Source organism: Castor canadensis, chromosome 18 (genome assembly GCF_047511655.1).
Source record: "Castor canadensis chromosome 18, mCasCan1.hap1v2, whole genome shotgun sequence".
NCBI lineage: Eukaryota > Metazoa > Chordata > Mammalia > Rodentia > Castoridae > Castor > Castor canadensis.
Genome location: NC_133403.1, coordinates 14,245,123 through 14,268,304, shown reverse-complemented (window position 1 = coordinate 14,268,304; position 23,182 = coordinate 14,245,123). Strand labels below are relative to the sequence as shown.

At 39.5% G+C, this 23,182-nt stretch overlaps 1 protein-coding gene across 1 annotated transcript in view; it reads left to right on the top strand.

Moving 5' to 3' along the window:
• Positions 1-23,182, top strand: part of Mapk1 (mitogen-activated protein kinase 1) — a 93,543-nt gene that overhangs the window by 39,185 nt on the left and 31,176 nt on the right. The window contains exons 2-4 of the mRNA XM_020160760.2: positions 9,346-9,528; positions 11,500-11,689; positions 21,665-21,781. Of these exons, the coding sequence (XP_020016349.1) occupies positions 9,346-9,528; positions 11,500-11,689; positions 21,665-21,781 (490 nt within the window). The remainder of the gene's footprint in view (positions 1-9,345; positions 9,529-11,499; positions 11,690-21,664; positions 21,782-23,182) is intronic.

The window sequence follows — 23,182 nt, the reverse complement described above, 5'->3', positions numbered from 1 at the left end:
AAACCTGTGAAAGTATTTCGAACTTCAGAAAATCATTTAAAAACTAAAGTTACTTTCCTACTTTAAGCTTTCTTGTCTTATATAACCTGCATTATTGTGGTTAGTTTTCCTTCCATTGAAATAAACAAGAAACTTAAGTCACTTACCCCATTATCTTACAGTGTTTAGGAAATTGTCTCTTCCAGATAAATATTTTTCAACTGTAGTCTAATTTTATTTTGAATCTTGTCTTTAGTTAATATAATCTTCACCCTTATATTAATGGCTACACAATGACCTATTATTAATATTCCATCATGTATTAATCCTTTTAGGTAGTGCTGCAATAAATATCTTCATATAGCATCCCTATTTTTAAGGATGTGCAGAGTGAGAAAGGCAAGTGGGATGATACTTATTTCATTTTGCAGAGTATTTAGTCTATAGTAGTTATTCAATAAATATCAAATGACTAAAGTGTAATTTTTGTAATTTAACTTACAGAAGTCAATTAGAGACCAGGCACAGTGACTCACATCTACAATCCTAACTCCTCAGGAGCCAGAGATCAGGAGAATCATGGTTCTAGGCCACCCTGAGCAAAAAGTTAGTGAGATTCCCCCTCTCAAAAACAATCCAGGGCTGGGGGTGAGGCTGAAGTGGTAAAGCATTTGCCTAGTGAGTGCAAGGCTCTGAGTTCAAACCCCAGTACTGGGGGAGGGAGGGGTTAGAAGCTGGATGTGGTGACACATACTTATATTCCCAACACTTGGGGAGACAGAGATAAGAGGATTGTTGGGAGTTCAGGGCCAGCCTGGGCTACATAGTGAGTTCAAGGCCAATCTGAACTACAATAGTGAGACCCTGTCTGGCAGGGGGTGGGGGAGGGAGTCAATTAGGTAAGTTGTCAGTGATGTTTTAATGTGTTCGGGGGATTTGTTTTGTTTTGGCAGTACTGGGATTTGAACTCAGGGCTTGCACTTGCTAGGCAGGCACTCTACTATCACTTCAGCCATGCCCTCATCAAGTTTAGAAATTTTGTTGAATACCCTTTTTTTTTTTTTTTTTTTTTTTTGCGGTACTGGAGTTTGAACTCAGGGCCTTATGCTTGCTAGGCACTCTTATCACTTGAGCCACTCCACCAGCCATGTTTTGTATTGAGTATTTTTCAAGAAAGAGTCTCGGGAACTATTTGCCCAGGTTGGCTTCAAGCCTCCATCCTCCTAATCTCTGCCTCCTGAGTAGCTGGGATTACAGGTGTGAGCCACTAGTGCCCAACTGAATACCTTCCAACGTAAGTTGAAATAATTTTAGATTTATAGAAAAGTTGCAAAGATAGTATGCCCCTCACCCAATTTTTATTTCCCTTGTTAATATTTTACATTTCTAAAGTATATGTTTATCAAAACTAAGAAATCAACATTGGTATGTTACTATTAACTAAACTCCAGATTTTATTCAGATTTCACCAGTTTTTCCACTGATGTCCTTCTTTTCTGTTCCAGGATCAAATTCAGCATATCACATGCATTAGTTGTCATATATGCTTAGCCTCCTCTGGTCTGTGTTAGTTTTTCCCTCTTTTCATGACCATGACAATCTTAATGTGTACTAATCTGGTATTTTGTTGAATGCCTACAATTTGGGCTTTATCTGATGTTTTTCTCATTTTAGGCTGGGGTTATGGGTTTGGGGAAGATTATTACAAACGAGTATTACAGAGGTGAAGTGCCCTTCTTGTTATATCACATGGGAGGGTACATGTTAGCTACATCACTAATGATGTTAAATTTGTGATCATTTGGTTGAAGTTGGTATATACTAGGTTTCTCCACTGTGAAGAAACTTTTTTTTCAGCTGGCCCTCAAGGTGTGGGAGACTACATTTTAAATATCCTTGGGCTATTGAGTAGGATTTGTGGCCTGGGCTTATAATTTTGGTTATCTTGGAAAGAAAGGGGGTCTAGAATAGGTACAAACCAAGTTGTCAAGACCTTGTGGCTAGCAGCTTGTTCTACAGAGTTTTTGTTAGCAAGTCTTCCATTGGAAAGTGTATTTTACTTTCCCCTGCAAATTTGGCTACATCTGCTATAAAGAAGATACAAGCAAGTTAAAGCCTGTAGTTCTGCCCTTGAGGAATTTTGTGTAATTGGATGGAGACAGTTTAAACAAGACCCAGCTAGGAAACATAAGTTTTGTGAAGTAAGAAGCACCCATCTCTTCGGAATTGTGAAGTAAGAAGTACCCATCTCTTCGGAATCTGCCTTGAACCCCTTTATCCAGAGTTGTGGCCATGCTGTCATTCTGAATTGGTTGAATTTAAGGAATCTTTGCCTCCATACTACCCTGATGCTACACCACCTTCTCCATTTCCCCCCCACAGCAAGTTGCTGCCTAAGGGAACATTATAAAATGTTGTTGTGATTTAACTCTACTTGACATTCTTTGGTAAATTTGTGGGATAACATTGTAGATACCTAAATATGGCCTGATTCTTGCTTACATCTCTACCTTCAACTGCTGCCAGGCCTCTGTGTGTCCCAGTTACTGCAGGTGCTCCATTGCCCCAGGTTCACATAGGCCTCCACACCTCTGCCACCAGTGTCTGCTTTTTACTGGCACTGATTTTCCTTCCTCATTCACCTCTTTTATACCTCCTGCTCCTCTAACTCACCCACTGCCTTCACAACACCCTGTGCCTCTTTCAGTTGTTTACCTGGATTTTCTAGTTCTCCTCCTCCTTGCCTTTTTACCACTCTTTTAAAATTTAGTCAACTGTTATCTTTCCACTCTGTCCCCCTTCCTCTTCATTTTTTTTACTTAGGTCAAGGTCACCACACATCATCTTGTTACAGATTCAGTGAATGCTTTCCATTTGTTATCCATCTCAGCCTCTCCTATTTGAAATTCTTTCCTTATTTCTGAAAAACTGCTCTCCCCTGGTCTGTGTGGTTGTGTGGTTAAGCATATGGACTTTGGAGTTGGACAGCAAAGGCTGTCAGTTATTTATTATTTTCTCATTCTCTTTAACTGGTTCCTCATTCTCTTACTGCTTCTGTGTTGTGTCCTCAGACTTCTTTTCCCAGCATCATTTCTCCTTAGCAATGCTGCCTGCTGTGACTTGTTAAAAATTTCTGACTTTGCTCTCTCTTATGACTGCAGGGAGGACAGAATCATTGTCTCTTCCATCCAAATCATCCACAGGCATCCTTAGATCTCTAAATTAGGATTTTCAAAACTTTCTTTGGCCTCCATACCCTTGGGGTGTACCTCCCCAGACCCCTAATGTTTGCAAGGTTTGGAGTGAGAATACAAATGGAGCCCCACATACCATAAAAATTAAGTTAAGGAACATTAAATATCTTCTTAAATTCTGCCCATGATAGGTGTGGCTAATGACCTAAGTCAGATCAACTAGAAAATTCTCAGGCTTTCTTAGTGTTCTCTGCCAGCAGTTCCATGAGTGTAGCCCTCTTCTTTCCTCAGCCATCGTGCTGTCCTCCACTGTGAGCTTGAAAGTGAGTGAGGCCTGCCTGCCTTGCACAGTCCGTGTGCAAAGCTGACCTGCACATAACTGTCCCTTAGCTATCCCTTAATGCACACTGGAGGGGTATTCTGCTCTTGTGAGACTTCATGTTAGGATCACTAGCAAAAAAAAAAAAAAAAAATGCTGTCAGGTGTAGGTGCAAGGATATTTGGGGTTCTTGGTGGGCATGGTCCCCTCAACCCATAAACGTTTCATGGGAAGAGGTAGTGCTAGGTGAGTGGTCCCCGTGGATGTCCTGGTCATTTCCCTCTCCCATGTGTTTCCTCTTGCTTTTCTTTGTATCCTTGCTTTTATATCAAAAGCCTACTTATCCTTCATGATAATGGCTTCTGTAGGACTCACCTTTTAATTCTTCCCTTAATACCCTTATTTGGAATTAATGTAGCTAGATTTTTCTTGTGTGCTTACTAGAAGAATTATAATGAGTGTTCCTGTCTCCTTTCCTCACTAAATTGAAAGTTTCTCAAGAGCAAGAACATTTTTTTTTTTTTTGCTAGTGATCCTAACATGAAGTCTCACAAATGAGTTGGCATGATGAATTCACCACAGCTCTGGCCTCACTCTCCTGTTGTTGTGGTAACCCTATCAAAACAGGAAGTGAAGTTAGTTTAGCATGATTTGTTCATAATTGACTAATGCCAGTTCTCTTTACTTCCCTAAGTGATCACAAAACGTCTATTAAATAATCTACTCCAGAATTTTGTGATTTTTTTTTTTTTTTTTTTAAATTTCCACATTTACTGGTCAATGTGCTTCTGGAATCTGTTCCCACATCTCTGCCCTGGAATGACCATACATGCAAAGAATCCTGGTTCCTTTTGTTTGAACTGTTTTATTGAGGAGTAACTGATATGCAGTATATTGCATATATTTAAAATGTAAAATTTGATAAGCTTTGGCATATACCTATGGAACCATCAACACAATGAAGATATATATCCATCACCTCCAAAAAGTTAGTTTTCGTTTGTAATTCCCTTCCGCCAGCCCCAACAGCCCTACTGATCTTGCTTTAAATTAAATTAAATTGTATTTTATATGTAAGTACTTTTCTTTTGGTTTGGCTTCACTCAGCACTATTTCCTGATTCATCTGCTTTCCTTCTATCAGTAGTTCATTAGTTATCAATTAGTTCAGTAGTCATCAATAGTTCAGTACTATTGTCAAATAGTAGAATCTGTTTTAAGACTTGAGATGAGTGTATTCACCTTCCATTCCCCAAGATAGAGGAGCGTTAGGGTGAGACTTGCCTGGGACTTGAGGTTGTGTTCGTTTAAGATGACTGGGGCAACTGGACATGGTAGTGCATGTCTTTAATCCACGCTACTCAGGAGGCAGAAAAGGAGAATCACAGTCCAAGACTGTTCCCGGCAAAAGCATTAAGACCCTATCTGAAAAACAAAGTAAAAAGAGCTGGGAGATGTGGCTCAAATGATAGAACACTTGCCTAGCAAATGCATCATCCTGAGTTCAATCCCTAGGACCTCAAAAAAAAAATCATCTTTGTATTTTAATGTTAGTATAATTCTCAGTACATAGAAAGTAATAATCCAATGCGGGGCCAAATAAAGTTTCTCCCCTTTTTTGTTCTCTATCTATCTGTTTGGTAGGGCTGGGGTTTGAATTCAGGACTTTGTGCTTGCAAGCAGGCACTCTACTGATTGAGCCACATCTCTGCTCAATCAGTAGAGTGTGGTTTTAAAATATACAATCACACACACACACAATTCCACCCTTAAAGATTTGATCAGGTGAAAGTGAGATTAAATAAGATTTTTTTTTGTACGCTCTTCTAATAATTATTTTTCATTTCTTTTAAAGAACTTTTTGTCTTGGTCAAGAATTCCAGAATAACTGTGCTTTCCTCATTAAGGGTATTTCACTTGTATGTTATTTTTTAAAGAGATTCATGTGGCTCTTAATATAAAAAAGGTTTTACTCCCCTCTATCCCTGTGTGTCCCATTGCTACCAGTTATTTGGCTATGTTCCTTCTGCTGTGACCCAGGTGAAGCTCTTCCAGTACTAGTAATCCCAAACTCTTGACAGTTTTTGTAATCCTCTGCAGACTGGGGCAGCAGTAAGTGACACCCTCAAATGTTACGGCTATGTTCAGGCCCTGGGTGCTACAGCCACAAGTGTTAAAGTTCTTAGAAACTCTTCCAGCAATCAGGGCCTGCATTTTCTCTTCTCTCATTCTTCACAGCTCCACCGCTACTGCTGTCACTGCCACCACCACTCCAAGCCAAAAGCATAAGACCCTATCTAAAAATAACTAAAGCAGGGTGGAATGCAGTGACTCATGCTTATAATCCCAGCCACTCAGGAGGTAGAGATTGAGAGGATCATGGTGCCAGGCCAGGCAGAAAGTTAGCAAGACACCATCTCAACCAATAAAGCTGGGTGTGGTGGCATGCCCCTGTCATCTCAGGTACATGGGAGGCATAAATAGAATCACAACCAGGCAAAAAAATAACTAAAATCAAAGAGTTGGGGGGCATGGCTTGGATAGTAGGGACGAGGACCTGAATTCAGACCCTAGTACTGCCCTCCTCCCAAAAAATAAAGCAAAAAAGGCTGAGAACATGGCTCAAGACCCTGAGTTCAAATAAAAAAATCAAATGTCTGAGTTTAAAAAAAAAAGAAATCTCCAGCACAAGATGTTAAGACAGTCATGGCTAGAACAGTGCCTTTAGGAGCCAGAGTTGTGCTTCCACAGCAAGCAGTTGTGATTGCTGTGTAGCAACCTCAAGGTTTCCATGAAGTGCTCAAAGCAGCCAGTCCTGACATGAGGGCAGTCTAGCTGGCTTCTTGGGTCTACTAGACAACATATGTTCTACAAATGAGCTATCTCCCCAGCCCTTTAACATGTCTTATTCTCCCTTGTTAACGGTTTGGATCTTAAATGTCCACCAAAAAGTTCATATGTTGAAGGCTTGCTCCTCAGCTGATGGTGCTACTGGGCAATGATAAACTTTAGAAGGTGAGTCTTAGTGGGAGGAAAGTAGGTCACTTAGGGGCTTGCCTTTGAAAGAAATATTGAGACACTGGCCTCTTTCTCCTCCTGTCCTCACTTACCTTTCCCTCCCTTCCTTTTCTGCTCTCTTCCTGGCTACCATGAGGTAAACATTTTGAAGATAAGAAACAATTTAAATGCCTTTAGTTTGTTTTTCTTGCCTAATTGCTCTAATTTGGATTTCTCCTACAGCACTGAATAGAAATGTTGGGAATGTGTACCCTTTTCTTGTTCCTAATTTTAAAGGAAAAGCTTAGCAGCTTTTCACTGTTGAGTGTAATGTTAGCTGTGAGCTTGTCATATAAGGCCTTTATTATGCTGAGATACAGCCTTGTGTACCTTTAGGTGGGGAATGGTGGCTCACATTTGTAATCCCAGTTACTCAGGAGGTGGAGATCAGAAAGATTGTGGTTTGAGGCTAGCCCTGGCAAAAAGTTAGCAAGACTCCATCTCAAACAATAAACTGGGCATAGTAGTGTCTATTTGTAACCCCAGCCACTTGGGAGGCCAAAGGTAATAGAATTGTAGTCTGAAGCGAGCCCTTAGCAAAAATTCACAACCCTACATGAAAAATAACTAAAGCAAAGAAAGGGCCAGGGACATAGCTTAAGTGATAGAGAGCCTGCCTAGCAATTGTGAGACTCTGAATTCAGATTCCATACCACCAATAACAGTTATAATAATAATAAGGAAAGAATTCTTTGTTATCCTATGATGATTGTACTAATAAAAATAAAAAAAGCTAACCAGGCGCTGGTGGCTCACGCCTGTAATCCTAGCTACTCAGGAGGATCATGGTTGGAAGCCAGCCTGGGCAAATAGTTCATGAGACCCTATCTCAAAAAAAAAAAAAAAAAAAAAACCTTAACAAAAATAGGTCTAATGGAGTGGCTCAAGGTCAAGGCTCCTTGTACTGAGTTCAAGCTCCAGTACTGAAAAAAAAAAAAAAGCCCGAGTAAAGCAGACAGGATCACACCTTCAAGTAAGGATGGATGAGGATGATCTCAGGCTTTCTAACTGAAAAGATGTCAATTGGTTATTTATTTGATCATTGTGTATTGATACAAAAGAGAGACACACTGACCACAAGCTCCTCCCCGCAACAGTCTTATTAGATTATACTTTTGTAAGGGAAATTTGTTACCAGGTTTGACTACTGTGTTCATTAAAACTAAAAATTTATAATGTTGAGTTTAAGCCAGTATTAACTTTTTTGTTGCTATTTTTAATTTTTGTGACACCTGAAGATCAAACCCAGGGGCTCATGCACTCTACCACTGAGCTATACACCTTCAGTCCTTTATAACTATTTTAGTCTGTGCTCTCTTTGGAAGGTGTGATCTTATTTCCAAAAATATTATTCCCAGAATTGAATGTGCTTGCTTTAAGTTATCCTTTTACCTCCCTACCTGAAAATCACTAGTTTGGGCCTTAATGCAGCAACCCAAAGCAAAATAATATTTAAGTAGTGACTATTAGACTTAAGGAAATGTATTTCATTTCAAAGTATTTGGGGATAATGCAGTATGTTCAGGGCAGTGTGAAATAACTCAAACTAAAGGTCTTCTAGAGCATAGTGTTGTGACAGAATCAGAATACATCAGTTTTTGTTTTGGGGTTGGCTTTTTTTTTTTTTTTTTGCAGCACTGTGGTTTAACTCAGGGCCTCATGCTTGCTAGGCAGGCGCTCTACCATTTGATCCACATCTCTAGCCTCCATCAGTAATTCTTAGAGTAGACTAATAAATATCATTATATAAGCACAAATTTTAGAATAAAGTTATTTTAGCTGTTTCATGTTTCTACCACTACAGAGGAAGCAAGAAGTAAGGTCTTAATGCCTGTGGGTATTATTTCCTTTCTTTGGTCAATGGACCTTGTTTATTAACATAAAGTGCTTTTGTAGAAAATATTTCGGTAGAATGTTGGTCAATAAAGATAATAGTAATAACCAATATTTAAATTATTGTGAAATTGAAGGTATTTTTATTCTTGCTTCTGCTTAGAATTATATTATTAGACCTTAAGGACAACTTAGAAAGCACTGAGCTCTGTATTAATGTCTGTGAAACTATCTTTTGAAGGCTATCTTACATCTTTGTTACAAAACTTATTCAATGGTTAGAAGTTTCTTGAAAACAATTCTTTACAAAATCATGTCATCATAATAATAATAAAAAAAAAGTCATGTCATTTTGTATAAAGCTGAGGGCTGAGGGCTGAGGGCTGAGTGCTTTTCTCAGTGGTAAAGCACTTGCCTAGCATGTTCAGGGCTTGGGTTCTAGTCCCAGCACCACCAAAAAAAAAAAAGATAAAAGAGAGTGAACAAAGCTAATACAAGCAACCTAGGTATCCCCTTGGGTCTATTTTTGTTAGGGACAACTTTGTAGTTGATGCTTATTCGAATGGCTGCTGAGCCAAAGGAATTTAATACAATAGATATTGTTTTAGAGGCAGAAATGAGTACTCTTTACCAGGATGCAGTTGCTGTTTAAGACAATGGAAAATGCATTTTTGTGTATCTAGCATAAACCCATTTTGGATTTATGAAAAATGGGCATCCAGCCGGCTAACAGGACCAGGCCCTCTGTTACGTTTGAAGTTCAAGATCTTCTGTCTTGTGTCAGATGCTTTTCTTCCTAACTTGAAGCCCTTTTGTGGATAACATACCTGCTGTTGTCATAGGTGTGAAATAAGCATTTACACAAAGTGTTAAAATTTTAATACTTCAAAAATTTGATTTCTTTCTACCAAGATATTCTATGGGCTGATTTTAATACCATCTTTCTCCTTTTTTCTTTTTTCAGCTCTGCTTATGATAATTTCAACAAAGTTCGAGTAGCTATCAAGAAAATCAGCCCTTTTGAGCACCAGACCTACTGCCAGAGAACGCTGAGGGAGATAAAAATCTTACTACGCTTCAGACATGAGAATATCATTGGCATCAATGATATTATTCGAGCACCAACCATCGAGCAAATGAAAGATGTGTATCCTTTTCTGGCAGCTAGCTAATTTCATTGCTTGGTCACCTTCTTGAGTAACTTGAAAATTCCTAGATTTATCAGAAAAGTACATAAAGCACATGTAAGGGGAATAATGCTTGCCACTTAGTGTATCACCTAAGTTTTCTCTCTGATTCATTTTATCAGTCATTGGTAATTTAACTTCAGTATGTTTTAGATTAAATAAGTCCAGCATTTTCCTCTGTCAGAATCAGTAAAGATTTTCTTTAAGTGTGGTTATGGAAAGTCTTGGTTAATGTCATTTCTAGTTGTGTGTCATCCTTTGGATTATTTTTGTGTTTGCGTGTGTGTGGTGCTGGTGTTTTTTTGAGCTCAGGGCTTTGTGCTTGCTAGGCGCCTGCTCTACCACTTGAGTCTCACCTCTAGTCGTTTTGCTTTAGGTTACTTTTCAGATAGGGTATCACTTTGTCCAAGGCTGGCCTTGGACCAGCATCCTTCTACCTATGGTCTCCCTCCTAGGCCTCCCACATCGGCTTGCACCACCATACCTGGCTTGTTTGCTGAGATGGAAGTCTCACCAACTTTACCTTGAACCATGATCCTCCTGAGCTCTGCCTCCCAAGTAGCTGGGATTAAGGCTTGAAACACCACACCAGGGCTTAACAGATGGTTGTTACAGTAAAAAGGGAAAGGAAAGAGCACTTGAATAAGAAAATGGACACCCTAGGTAATCCACCTGGTCAAATCAATACTGTTCTAATGTTAGACATGCAGTTTCCTCAACTTTAAAACGAAGAAACTGGGCCTCATGATCTTCAAGGCTGGGCCAGCACTGGAATTATGCCAGTAACTCTGGCCAACATTCAAATCTGGACTAAGCAGGTCCAGAGAATGGTGCCTGTACAATGGCTGCATGTGAGAGGTAGAGGTCTTAAGCATAGTAAAAAGGGTCAGCCACAAGTGAGAAAGTTAACATTCAGGTTAATGTAGCATTTCATATCAGTTTGTCCAATTTGCAATCCATCCCTCTAGACAGCAGCAGCTCACTGTCTCTAAGCAGCTCTTTCCATTTTTAAATAGCTCTGTTAATAAGTTATAATGGTATTTTAAGTGAATGCCTCCTGTCGCTACCACCTGTTGGTCTTGCTTTACCTTTCACCATGAAAATAAGCTTCTTGCAGATGACAGGCTTTTTTAAGTCTTTTATCACATGCTGCAGCTCATCTAGCATGAAACATAACAGTATTTGTGCACAAATGAATAAAATGCAAAAACACCACTAATGAAATTATATTATGGTGAAGTTAAAAGCTAAAGGCTTTAATTTTGTTTTAGGTGCTTAGATATGTGGCTAGGCAAAAAAAGCAAGAGGAGTAAAAACCAGCACAAACCCTGTCCTTAGCATTACTACTTTGGGTCTCATTTATATAGATAGAAATTTAACAGCAATCAAAGAATTTAAAAAAAAAAAAAACTAAGGGTTGGATTTGTAGCAGTGTGTTTCTAGGCCCATATTTCCAAAGGTTTTTAATGGTTGGTCATTAAGAAATGGAAGATGAAGGGTGGCAACAAGAAGGAAGGGAAAAAGAGTAGTGATATTATAGATTGCTGCTTGGCCAAAGAGATGGGGAGCATTTGATGCTTGCTGGCCACCACCCTCTAAGCTTTGGAGAAGGTTTGTTGGAAGCAGACAGTTTGGAGACCAGGGAAGTTGAGACTCAAGGTTGGCCAATATTTCTGTTTCTGGTCACAGTCTAGACCCATATCCAGCCATATCAAGCAGGCATAATGCCTATTGTTTTATAGGACCTAAACAAAGAGTTAACTTCAGATTTCTTCCATGGAAGTTTTCTTCAGTTTCTTCATTCCCTTGTAGGTTGCATGGTATTAATACTAATGGGCTGTTTAGAAGAAGGGTAGAGAGAGGGTGAATATTGTTTTCAGTGCTTTGCTATGTGTAACTATTTGGTGTTTTACCTTAACCTGTCCAAACAGATATATAGTACAGGACCTCATGGAAACAGATCTTTACAAGCTCTTGAAGACACAACACCTCAGCAATGACCATATCTGCTATTTTCTTTACCAGATCCTCAGAGGGTTAAAATACATCCATTCAGCTAATGTTCTGCACCGTGACCTCAAGCCTTCCAATCTGCTGCTCAACACCACCTGTGATCTTAAGGTAGCTGGGTTGTTTACTTGTAGGGTGGTAAATATTGAAAAATCTTTTACTGAAGTATGGTTATATTTATCATTATTCATATTTAAAATTACACCAGAAATATCTGGAAACATTTTTATGAATAGACATAGATTAATGGAAGAGAAGCGAGCATCAGTAAATAAATCTGTCTTTACTGATTTTTGACAAGGGTATCAAGACCACTCAGTGGGGAAAGAATAGTCTTGAACAGATGATGCTGACTGAGACTCCTGTGTTAGCCATATGCAAAAGAATGAAATTGAATCTTTTCCTTGTACCTATACAAAAATTAACTCAAAACTTAAATTTAAGAACTAAAATTTATAATACTATTAGAAAACATAGGAATAAATCTTTGTGATCTTGTGTTAGGCATTGACATCAAAAGCATGGGGAACAAAAGGAAAAAACTGAATTGGGTTCTATCAGGCTTTAAAACCTTGACCTACAAAGTAACCCGTGAAAAAAGTGAAATGACAACCTATAAAATAAACGAAGATATTTGTAAGTCATATAGATGAGGGACTCATAGCTAGAATCTAGTTGACCCTGTGCACCCATGGGTTCAGCATCCACAGGTTCTGCATCTGGATTTGTCCAACTTTAGATAGAAAGTATTTGGGGAGAGGAGAACACATCTGTACAGACATGTACAAACTTTTTCTTGTCATTATCCCCTAAACAGTATAATAACTATTTATGTAACATTTACATCATTTTAGATATTATAAGTAATCCAGAGATTACTTTAAGTGTGTGGGAGGATGTGTAGAGGTTGTATGCAGACATTATTCCTTTTTTACATAAGGAATTTGAGCATCCATGGCTTTTAATATTCTCAGGATCCTGGAACCATTCACCCTCAGATATTGAGGGATGACTATGTATGAAGAACTCTTACAACTCAATGATAAAAAGATAAATAGTCCAATTTAAAAATGGCTAAAAAGATCTGAATGGGCTTTAAAGAGGATATTCAGATGAGCGATAAGAAGATGAGAAGCTGCTTGGCATCATTAGTCTGTAGGAAAATAAATGTAAATCAAACCACAGTGAGGGCTGGTGGAATAGCTCAGGTGGTAGTGTGCCTGCCTAGCAAGCATGAGGTCCTGAGTTCAAACCCCAGTACCATGAAACAACCATGCACACACAATGAGATAGCACTTCACACATGCTAGGATGGCTGTGATCAAAAGGCAAGATTAACAAGCACTGCAAGGATTCCTAAGAATATACCTAAGTGAAATGAAAATGTGTATCCACACAAATGTTCATAGCAATACTATTCTTATAGCTAAAAAGTAGAAACAGTCCACATGGCCAATTAATGATGGATAAATAAAATGTGACAGATCCATACAATGAATTACAAAGGAGTTAAGTACCGACACTGCTACAATATGAATGAATCTTACAAACATTATGTAAATGAAAGAAGCTAATCAGAAAAGATACCATAATCCCATTTATAAGATATTTAGAGTTGGAAAATCTATAGAGACAAAAAAGTAGATGAGTGGCTGGGTCCAGTGGCTCACGCCTGTAATCCCAGCTACTCAGGATACAGAGATCAGGAGGATCGTGGTCCAGAGCCAGCCCAAGGCAAATAGTTCTCAGACCCCTATCTTGGGGTGGGGGGGGAACAAAAACAGTACAAAACAGGGCTGGTGGAATGGCTCAGGTGGTAAAGCACCTGTCTCACAAGCCTAACAAGCATGAGGCCCTGAGTTCAAGTTCATGGTAATACAAAAAAAGAAGAAAGAAAGTAGAAAAGTAGTTGCTTATGGCTGGTAGAGTTAGGAGATGAGTGGGAAGGGAATGCTAATTCATTGGAGTGTTTTTTGTTTGTTTTGTTTTTGTGTTACTAGGGTTTGAACTCAGGGCCTCCCACTTGCTAACTAAGCACTGTACCACTTGAGCCTCATCCCTAACCATTTCTTTTCAAGGTTATTAAAAGTGTTCCCAAATTGGATAGTGGTAATAGTAGCATAATCCTGTGATTATAATACCAACAAACATTGAGGTGTGAACTTTTAGTGGGTGAATTGTATGGTATATGAATTACATCCCAGTAAAATCATTTAAAAATACATAGCTATTTAGGAATAATCATTTCTTGGGTTTTCATTCTAGCATATGTTCCTCCATGAAGCTCTATTAGATACACTAGTCCAAGGAAATGAGTGTCTGCCTCTGAAATAGGAAAACTGATAGATCAGAAATCTGATGAATAGTAGGTATTTGTATTAGTATGTATTAGAACTGAGGTACAGAAAAGAATGGTGTACAGATACAAAGGAGAGAGGTGGGCCAATTCTGGCTGTAGGTGTGAGGCAACAGGGAGATAGTGGTATCAGTGCTAATCCTCTGAGAATGAGCAGGTTTTCAGTAGGTGAGTGGCTATGTTGGGCATAGAATATGTTAGGCAAAAAGGAACAACATAAATAAAAGAAATAAGGGACTAGAACACAAAGCATCAAGTTCTCTTCTGTGTATGTGCAACATTGAGTGTGTACCACCAAGCTAGAGAGCTTAGTACTAGGTCATGGACAACCTTCTCAGCTTTCTGCATGCTGGGATTACAGGCATGCACTATTACACCTAGCAAAGTATAGCCCATGTTACCCTCGAACTCTCTATCTTCCTGCTTCATGCCACCCTGGCTGGCTGCACTAGTGCTTTTAAAGTGGATATAGGTAGTGTATCATCTACATGGGTATAAATATTCAGGAGAGTACCTCATTCCTAAGGAGAGAGTGATGTGCTACTGAGGTCGATGATTTGCCACTGAAAACATATCCTAACAGGACAAGGTGCAGTGGCAATTCCGTGTGTATATATGACACTTAAGAGTGCCAGTGGGGAGGAGAATCTTTTTCACTCAGGCTCTGAAATCATTGCTGGCTCACATCCTCAGTATTTTGTGGTGACCATGATGCCTATCTCACAGGTTCCTATGCCTAGAAACATTATAGCCTGCAACCTTACCTGACTCCCTGTTATTTAGGCCCTTTTGAATTTCCAAGCAGGCAGTTTTGTCATTTCTTCCTTTTTACCATTGGCTTCTGTGTTACTAAAGTATTTCCTACTCTTGAGCACTCAAAATATTAGTTATTCTCAGTGATTTAGATCTTTTAAGTTTTGGCTCTGGTGCCAAAGCCAACAAAAATAAAGCTTGTTGGGGGTGGGGGGGTAGGTACTGGGATTTTAACTCAGGGCCTTGCCCTTGGTAGACAGGTGCTCTACCACTTGAGCCATGCCCCCAGCCTATAAGCTTATTTTTATTTGTTTGTTTTCTATAAATGCTTATCATCTGAAGTCCTGAGTCCTAGATGAGGTCTCAAACTGTTTGCCTGGGCAGACCTCGAACCATGATCCTCCTGATCTGAGCCTCCTAAGTAGCCAGGATTTCAAATGTGAGCCACCAGTACCCAGCCCTAATTGGAGTTTCTGCTGGCATATTTTTAATGGAACTGCCAAGGAGATGTTGTCTATACAAGTCTATATTCCTGTTGTTTGCTAGACTAACTTTGCAGTCCATGCGATTCTGGGTGTACCTATGAAGAGCAGTACAAAATGAAACAAGTCTGTAAGACTTCCTTTGTTTTATGAAAATTTGCATTTACACAGTGCAGAAAGTACTCAGAGGAGTGCTAATGTTCATTGGTCATTTTATGTTTCTTGTACCATATACTAGTTGTGTATCTTCTTTTGTGTGGAATTATTCTGAGCACTGTTGCTTTTCTGTATTGTAGGTTTGGTGGTTTATTTGTTAATGCTATATAAATTTGGTTAGTCTTTGGTATTAAAATGTAAGAAAATTTGGAAGAGTGAAGAAATGACATGAGAACCCTGTACTGGGTGTAGGAGATACAAATGATAAAACGTGGTCTCTCTTATACCACCTCAATTGGTAACTAAAGGGAAAGGATTAAACATTTTTCCTGTCTTTCTAGTAGGAAATCTGCTAGTATCTGCATATCAGGGTAAGCAAATAGCCACAGTTGCTAATCCACAGCCCTTCTTTTAGAAGAATGCCAGCTAATAAATACAGAGGAATAATAAAATTAGAAAAGTCACCATTTAGCAACCTCAAGTGAAATGATTGATTTGTCCAATACCATTTTTCTTGTATCCCAGTCCTTCCTCTACCACACCCCTCTTTACTCACACTTTAGGCTGTATCCTAATTTTGAACCTTCTCTTAACTCCATTTGTACACTGTATTCCCCACCAGTCTACTGTCCCTCTCCCGATCCCGTGGAGACTTACATTGCATGACCTGACTTAAAGACTCAGATTGAATTGATTAGGGGCAAAAGACAAGGAGGAGCAACTACACATTTAGGGTTTTTTGTGTCTTTTGCTTTGCTTTGCTCTGTGCGTACCGGGGTTTGAAGGGTCTTCTGCTTTTTGTCTAGACCTCAGTCTCTGTCTCCTGTATGGTTGGGATTACAAGTGTGTACCACCATGGCTGGCCTCAAACCATGGTCCTCTGATCTCTACTTCCCTTTTAACTGAGATTACTGGTGCACGCCATCATGCCCAGCCTCTTTTTAAGGGTCTCCTAGCTACTCAGGAGGCAGAGAGCAGGAGGATTACAATTAGAAGACATCCTCAGGCAAATAGTTCAAAAAACCCATCATAAAAAAGGCAGAATGGCTCATTTGGTAAGAGCACCTGAGGCCCTGAGCTCAAACCCATTGCCAAGGGGAAGGAAAAAAAAAAAGATAGGGTATCACTATGTAGCCCAGGAACTCTCTGTGTACTTCAGGCTGGTGTCAGAACTTGACATCCCACTGGGCACTGGTGGCCCATGCCTGTAATCCTAGCTACTCAGGAGGCAGAGATCAGGAGGATCACAGTTCGAAGCCAACCCAGGCAAATAGTTTGTGAGACCCTATCGAAAAAACCCTTCGCAAAAAAAGGACTGGTGGAGTGGCTCAAGGTATAGGCCCTGAGTTCAAGTACCAGCACTGAAGAAAAAAAAAAAAAACTTGACAACCTCCTACCTCAGCCTCCCAAGTGCTGAAAGTATAGTTATGTAACACCATGCCTGGTAAAATGCTTTTGGTTTTGTTTGGTTTTTTGTTTTTTTCTCTTGTGGTGCTGGGGATTGAACCCAATCAGGCAAGTTTTCTACCACTGAGCTACATCCCCAGTCCCCATATTTACTTTTAATTTTAAAGTAACAGACATACTGCATCATTCAAGTCATCAGGTATCTTTTCCTAGTGAGTTTATCATAATTTTTAATTTTGTCATCTTCTTTACCATTGCTACATTGAAAAATTTTATTACCATTATTAATTATTGTGAGGTTTTTAACCTGGTATTATATATCGTGATTTTTATTTTTAAAGATTATTAGGATTCAGATATTGTGAAAAATATTACTGGAGGCTCTGCCAATTACCGCCCCAGTGTTGTGCTTCCCAAAAGCACTTAAAGTAAGGTATTTATTCATCAGACGTTGAATGTTCACTGTGTATGGGACTCTTAGGAATAAAAAGTAGGTCAAGTATTGCCTTTTTCTAGGAACTTAATATTCTAACTGAGGAGACATTTGCACAGCTGTTTATCATGATTGTGGTTATATACTTTAATACAAGTGTAAAAAAGTAGTAAGGGAGTTGATGAAAGTAAGCAATTAATTCTTAGCGGTGGTATTGATTTCTGGGAAGGAAGTGATTTTTTCAGCTGTATATTTAGGAATGTGGAATGGCAGAAGGTAGAGATCTGGAGTAAATAGAATAAAAAGTAATGGTGAAGTATAAGAGCTGGGAAGGTAGCTTAATGGCAGTTTGAGAGTGGTCTTGAAAGTCAGGTTTAAAGAGTTAGGTCTTTTACTGGGCATGGTGTCGCATGCCTTTGATCCCAGTTACACTGGAGGTTGAGGTGGAAGGATCCCAGTTTGAGGCCAGCCTGGGCAAAAGTTAGTGAGACTATCTCAAAAAACAAGTCAGATGTGTGATGTCATACGTGGGAGGCTGAAGCAGGAGGATGGTCCAAGGCCGAGCTCATGCAAAGGTGTGAGACCCCTACTGAAAAATAAACGAAAGCAAAAAGGACTGGGGGCATGGCTCAAATGATAGAGCACTTGGACCCTGAATTCAAACCCCAGTATCACCAAAAAAAAAAAAAAAAAGTCATTCAAGGAGGCAGAGGGGCTTGGTTAGAAAATTTTTTTTTTTCAATACTGGGGTTTAGAGTTCAGGGCCTTATGCTTGGTAGGCAGGTACTGTACCACTTGAGCCACTTGCCAGCCCTGTTTTATATTGGGTGTTTTCGAGATAGGGTCTTGATCGTGACTTCAAACCTTGATCTTCCTGATCTCTACCTCCTGAGTAGCTAGGATTACAGGCATGAGCTACCAGCACCTAACTGTTAAGATTTTTGAGCCAGAGAGATGAGTATTATTTTAGAAATAGCACTTAGGTGGGAATTTAGAGAATGAATTAGATTTCAGGCAGAGAGACTAGCTTTTATGCAGGTCTAGACAAACTAGACTTAAGACAGTGGAGTTAAGATGGAGGAGAAACAGACAATACAAGAGAAATTTTGGGTGTCTCCAGCTATAGTGCCCCCTCCTTGCCGCCTAAATATGCCCAGCTGGTTCTTTCTCTAGGGTATTACTCTGGCTTTCCCTAGGTCTTTCCATGGCTGGCATCTCTTCAGTATTCTAGGATCATTTTACATTCGTCCTCCTCAAGAGGTACTGGCCCCATTACAACCACTCTGTCCACTCCACTGTATTAGTTTGCACTCCTAACAAATCACCGAAAAACGTAATGACCTAAAACAATAATTGTATGTTACCTAAGTTTCTGTGGGTCAGGAATTCAGTTAAGGTGCAGCAGGAATGGCTGTTCTCTCTTCAATGTCTGGACCTTGACCACAAGATGTGAAGGCAAGGTGTAGAATCATTACTTACATGGCCTGGCAGTTAAAGCTGGTTGTCAGCAGGGATGCCCCTGTATAGTCCATGTGACCTGGACTTCCTCACAATTTGAGCAGAGGGTTGAGCAGAGCATTCTTTTGGTTCAGGTAGTTACAGAAGTTTACTCAGATTTTGGGGTAGAAAAAAGTTAGGCTCCACCTCTTGAAAAAGTTCAACCACAGAGCTTGTAAAAAAGCATGAGGGGGTGGGATTATGTTGGTGTGTTTTCTTTAGAAAATGCATTCTGCCACAACTGTGTTTAAAGGCAACACTTAACATTTATTATCCCTGCCTTTATAGATATTTAAGAATCTTAAGCCCTTTAAAATTCAAGTTCATTTTCTTGTCTACACTCAAGAGAAATTGGAAACATCCACTTTAATACTTAGCCTTATTGATTTGTGGATTGTATACATACAAAAGCAAATTTTTTTAACTTGAGATTTGTTACGTGACTCAACTGAGCCATGCAAAGCTGTGTTGAATTCTGAACCTGTGCAGTCTGTGTAATACCAGGTACCAAGAGTAGTGACATATCTGTCCTTATCTTTTGGGGCTTGCCCTGGTTTTCCTCTGCTGACAAGGTGCAGTACTTCTGGTCTGATTGTGTGATTCAGAATGTGACTTCAGATGTCATTACAACAAAATGCACTTGAGTGGTGAGCTTTGGTCGAACATGAATCATAAGATGAAGTGTTTGCCCTACAAAAGAGAGAAACTACAGAGCACACATATGTTGAAAAGTTCAACCACACAGAATTGGAATGGATCAGTGACAGTGAGAGACAGCAAGTGATGGCTCAGAGCATTCTACTTCAGGATGAAAGAAATTAGTTGTTCCTTAGTTCTTTCATTTGGCTCAGTTGCTAGTGAGCCTTATATTGGAAACCTTTCCAACAGTTACCTCCACAGGAATTGGTAGAAAATGCTATAAAGAAACAAGTAGAAGGGCCAGGCATTGTGGTACACACCTGTAATCCCAGCTGCTCTAGGGGTAAAGATTGGGAAGATCGCAATTTGAAGCCTACCATGGCAAAAATTTAGGAAGACCTCATCTCAACCAACAAGCTAGGTATGGTGATATGCGCCTGTGGTACAGGCTATGCAGGAGGCATAGGTAGGAGGATCACAGTTCCAAACCAGCCCTGAGCAAAACTGTGAGATCTTATCCAAAAAATAGTTAAAGCAAAAAGGGCTGAAGATGTGGTTCAAGTGGTACAGCCCAGCCTTGCATATGCGAGGCCCTGAGTTCAAACCCTAGTACTGCCAAAAACAGAAAAGAAACAAATAGGATGCAGGTACATTGAAAGCCTCATGATCAGTCATGTTCAATGTTTTGAACTGTTTTCCTCCTCAAAAGCTTATGTCTGTTCCTCAGCCAGATCCCCTGAGAGACCTATGACTGTCGGTGGGTGTAATGTCATTGGCAAGCAAGCCATCTCTGAAAGGAGAGACCCTGGCTTATGGTGGAGGTCATGTAGACAGAAAGTAGAGTGGCTGAAAGTGGACAGGATTTTCTCATTGCTCTACACTGTGAGAATCCACATGGAAAGTGACTTGTTGGAAGAATTTATGGAAAAGCAGATGTGTTGTCTAACCCTTTTAATGACACAGTGGCAGCATATCAAAGAGACAATTTCTGCAACACAGGTGTACAACTTCTTGGATGCTGTAGTTGAAGCAAATGAAAGAACCCATAGTATCAGAGTGCTACCTGGTGATGCCAGCCTCCAAGGTGGGGATGGCCGACTGGGCACCTGTGGCTCATGTCTGTAAACCTAGCTACTTGGGAAGCTGAGATCAGGAGGATCGTGGTTTGGGTGAATAGTTCATAAGACCCTATCTCCAAAATAACCAGAGCAAAAGGGACTAGAAGTGTGGCTCAAGCAAATGTGAAGCTCTAAGCTCAAACCCCAGTCCCACTCCCCTCCGCCCCCACCTCCAACCCCCGAAAAAAGGTGGGGCTGGCCAGAGGAAGATACTTGCGAGGTGGGGAGAATCATTCCAAATTGTTCTAAATTATTAAGGTACTAAACTATGGAATATCTAAATAGAGATCAAAGTCCTGATAGATTCAGTATCCTGTAAATCTCTTAGATTATTCCCTGTTTTTATGACCTGAATTCAGGCCCTTGTTTCTTAGCTGACTTAACACAGTCAAGCCTCCAGATTAGTCTCAGTCTTCCAGGCTACCTTCTGAGAATATAGTTACTCTGGCCCATCTTTGATAACATGTCTGTCTTTTGAGTTGACTTTCCAAGGGCCAAAGAATTAAAATATTCTGCGTGTATATAGAGGTAAATAGTATAGCTACCCTTTATATACATTGGAGTCTGGTAAGATACCCAGCCTTAGCATCACATTATTAAATGGCCAGATAATGAATCCCTAAGAGGTACTTCTGTAAATCAGAAGAAAATGTGCATCTAGGTATTTTTTTTAATGGAAAATAGTACATCTAAGTAAATGAAACTTTTTTAAAGGTTTAGGTGTACATTTGATTATATGAAAGGGATGGGAAGTGGGAAGGATCTTTGAAAATACCAGCATTCTTAGACTAAGCGGAGAAAATAGTCTGAGAAATAGAAGTCTAGTACAGATTGAGGAGCTAATCCTAGTAGCAGTGATCCTGCAAGCTCTAGTGGAATAAGGCTGAGAAAAGGCTCTGGATGGTTTTGGTGAATTTACTCAGAACAGTTTTTGTCAAGTCACCTAAGAGAGATTACTATGCACTAAACAGATAAGGTATTGTGAGGATGCCACTTAAATTGTGTCCTGTTAAAGACCTCTTCAGCCTGTTTCCTAGTCTGGCATGTGGATTGCCATCACTGCCTTTCAGATTATTGGGAGGATGAGCTTATAGAAGTTCTAGTAAAGTATCTGATATAGTATTGGTAGCAAGTGCTCATTATTGTTATTGCTATTTATTTTCATGATGTTTAATATCAAGCTGGTTAGAATCTCTAAGAAAATATATATATATATATATATATTTTTTTTTTTTTTTCCCTTAGATTTGCGACTTTGGCCTGGCCCGTGTTGCAGATCCGGATCATGATCACACAGGGTTCCTGACAGAGTATGTAGCCACACGTTGGTACAGGGCTCCAGAAATTATGTTGAATTCCAAGGTAAGAACCAAGTTTGTATAAAAACAAAACCAGGAAGTAAATGAACCTTCTAAACGTGTAGCTGTGAACGTGTCTCTCTAAGCCTCAAATTCAGTTGAGACTTGGCTCATCTGGACAATCTTGTTCAGCGTTGAATTTTTAGACCCTGGGATTCAGCCTCTGCCTCAACTGAAGTAATGCTAACCTGTTAGAGCGTCAGAAGGTTGCCTCTCCAGTCTCCAAGTGTCTCTCCTCTTGTCCATCCATACCTACTTCTGGCCAAGGCTGTCTTTGTGTTAGAAGTAACCAGCAATGTGTATTCCTATGAACATGGACCAGGTCTGTTCTAAAAAGATCAAATTTATCCTGTAGTATCACTTGTTGTACTTGAAGAAAACATAGATGAGCGAAGAATAGGAACCTGTATGAATTTCTTATTTTGAAATTGTCTTACTTCCAAATACCTCTTCTGCGTCTTTGAATTACTATGGAGAATACATTCAGTTTGTGTCCAAACTCTGCTAACAAGACCTATGTCTTGGTCTTAAGAAATGATCGAATAAATTTATAAAATCCAGAAAAAAGTGAAATATGATTTCTGTGTTGAATTATGATTCATTCAGTAGGCAAAAGTTGAGGACTGCTATGGAGTCCTATTCTATGCAAATAGAATGTGAATGGGGGGCGTTAAAATCAATAGTCTAAGCGGGCTTGACGTATTACCTATATCTAATATCTGAAGATAATGAAATTCTTAAATGTAGTTCTGTCTGCTATAGTGTAACTTTAAGGTGCAAGAAGAAAAGTAATGAAAATAGGTATTGGGCATCTAGGGCCGAGGAACCACAAATAATCCTGGGGGGCTTAGTGGAAATGAATAGATCTAATTAAATTAGTTCATAGGATTCATTCTCTTTCTTCATTCTTTATGAGTAGATCTGAGTTATTAGATTGTTTTTGAGAGGAAATGAAATTTGTTTAAAGTAGTTGCGCTCAATATACTACATGTGTTTAGTTATAAAAGCAAAATCCCATGGAAAGAAATTCCATTATAAAGAATTAGTGTAACAGATGTTTCATAGGAGAAAATGTTGTATTGATTCTCCTGTATCTCTGCATTGCAAATAATTCCACACAGCAAGTTCTTTCTCCAGTGGGCCACATGGCAGCCATTCCAAACTAGGAGCAATGGCATGCAGGTGTGCAGTGCTGGTTGTAAAAGAGATCTGTTGATGTGGTGTAGGTCATTTATTCTGGTGGCTTTTTGACCTTAAATCTGCACTCCAACTTGAGATAGCCCCAAATGCCTTTATCTCTTGATCACCCTCCAGAGGGAAGTAGCCAAAGAAGATAACTATAAATTCTTCTAGATGCCCAGTACTCCCTTCTACATGCCGAAAACTGGGTATAAATGTTACTTCT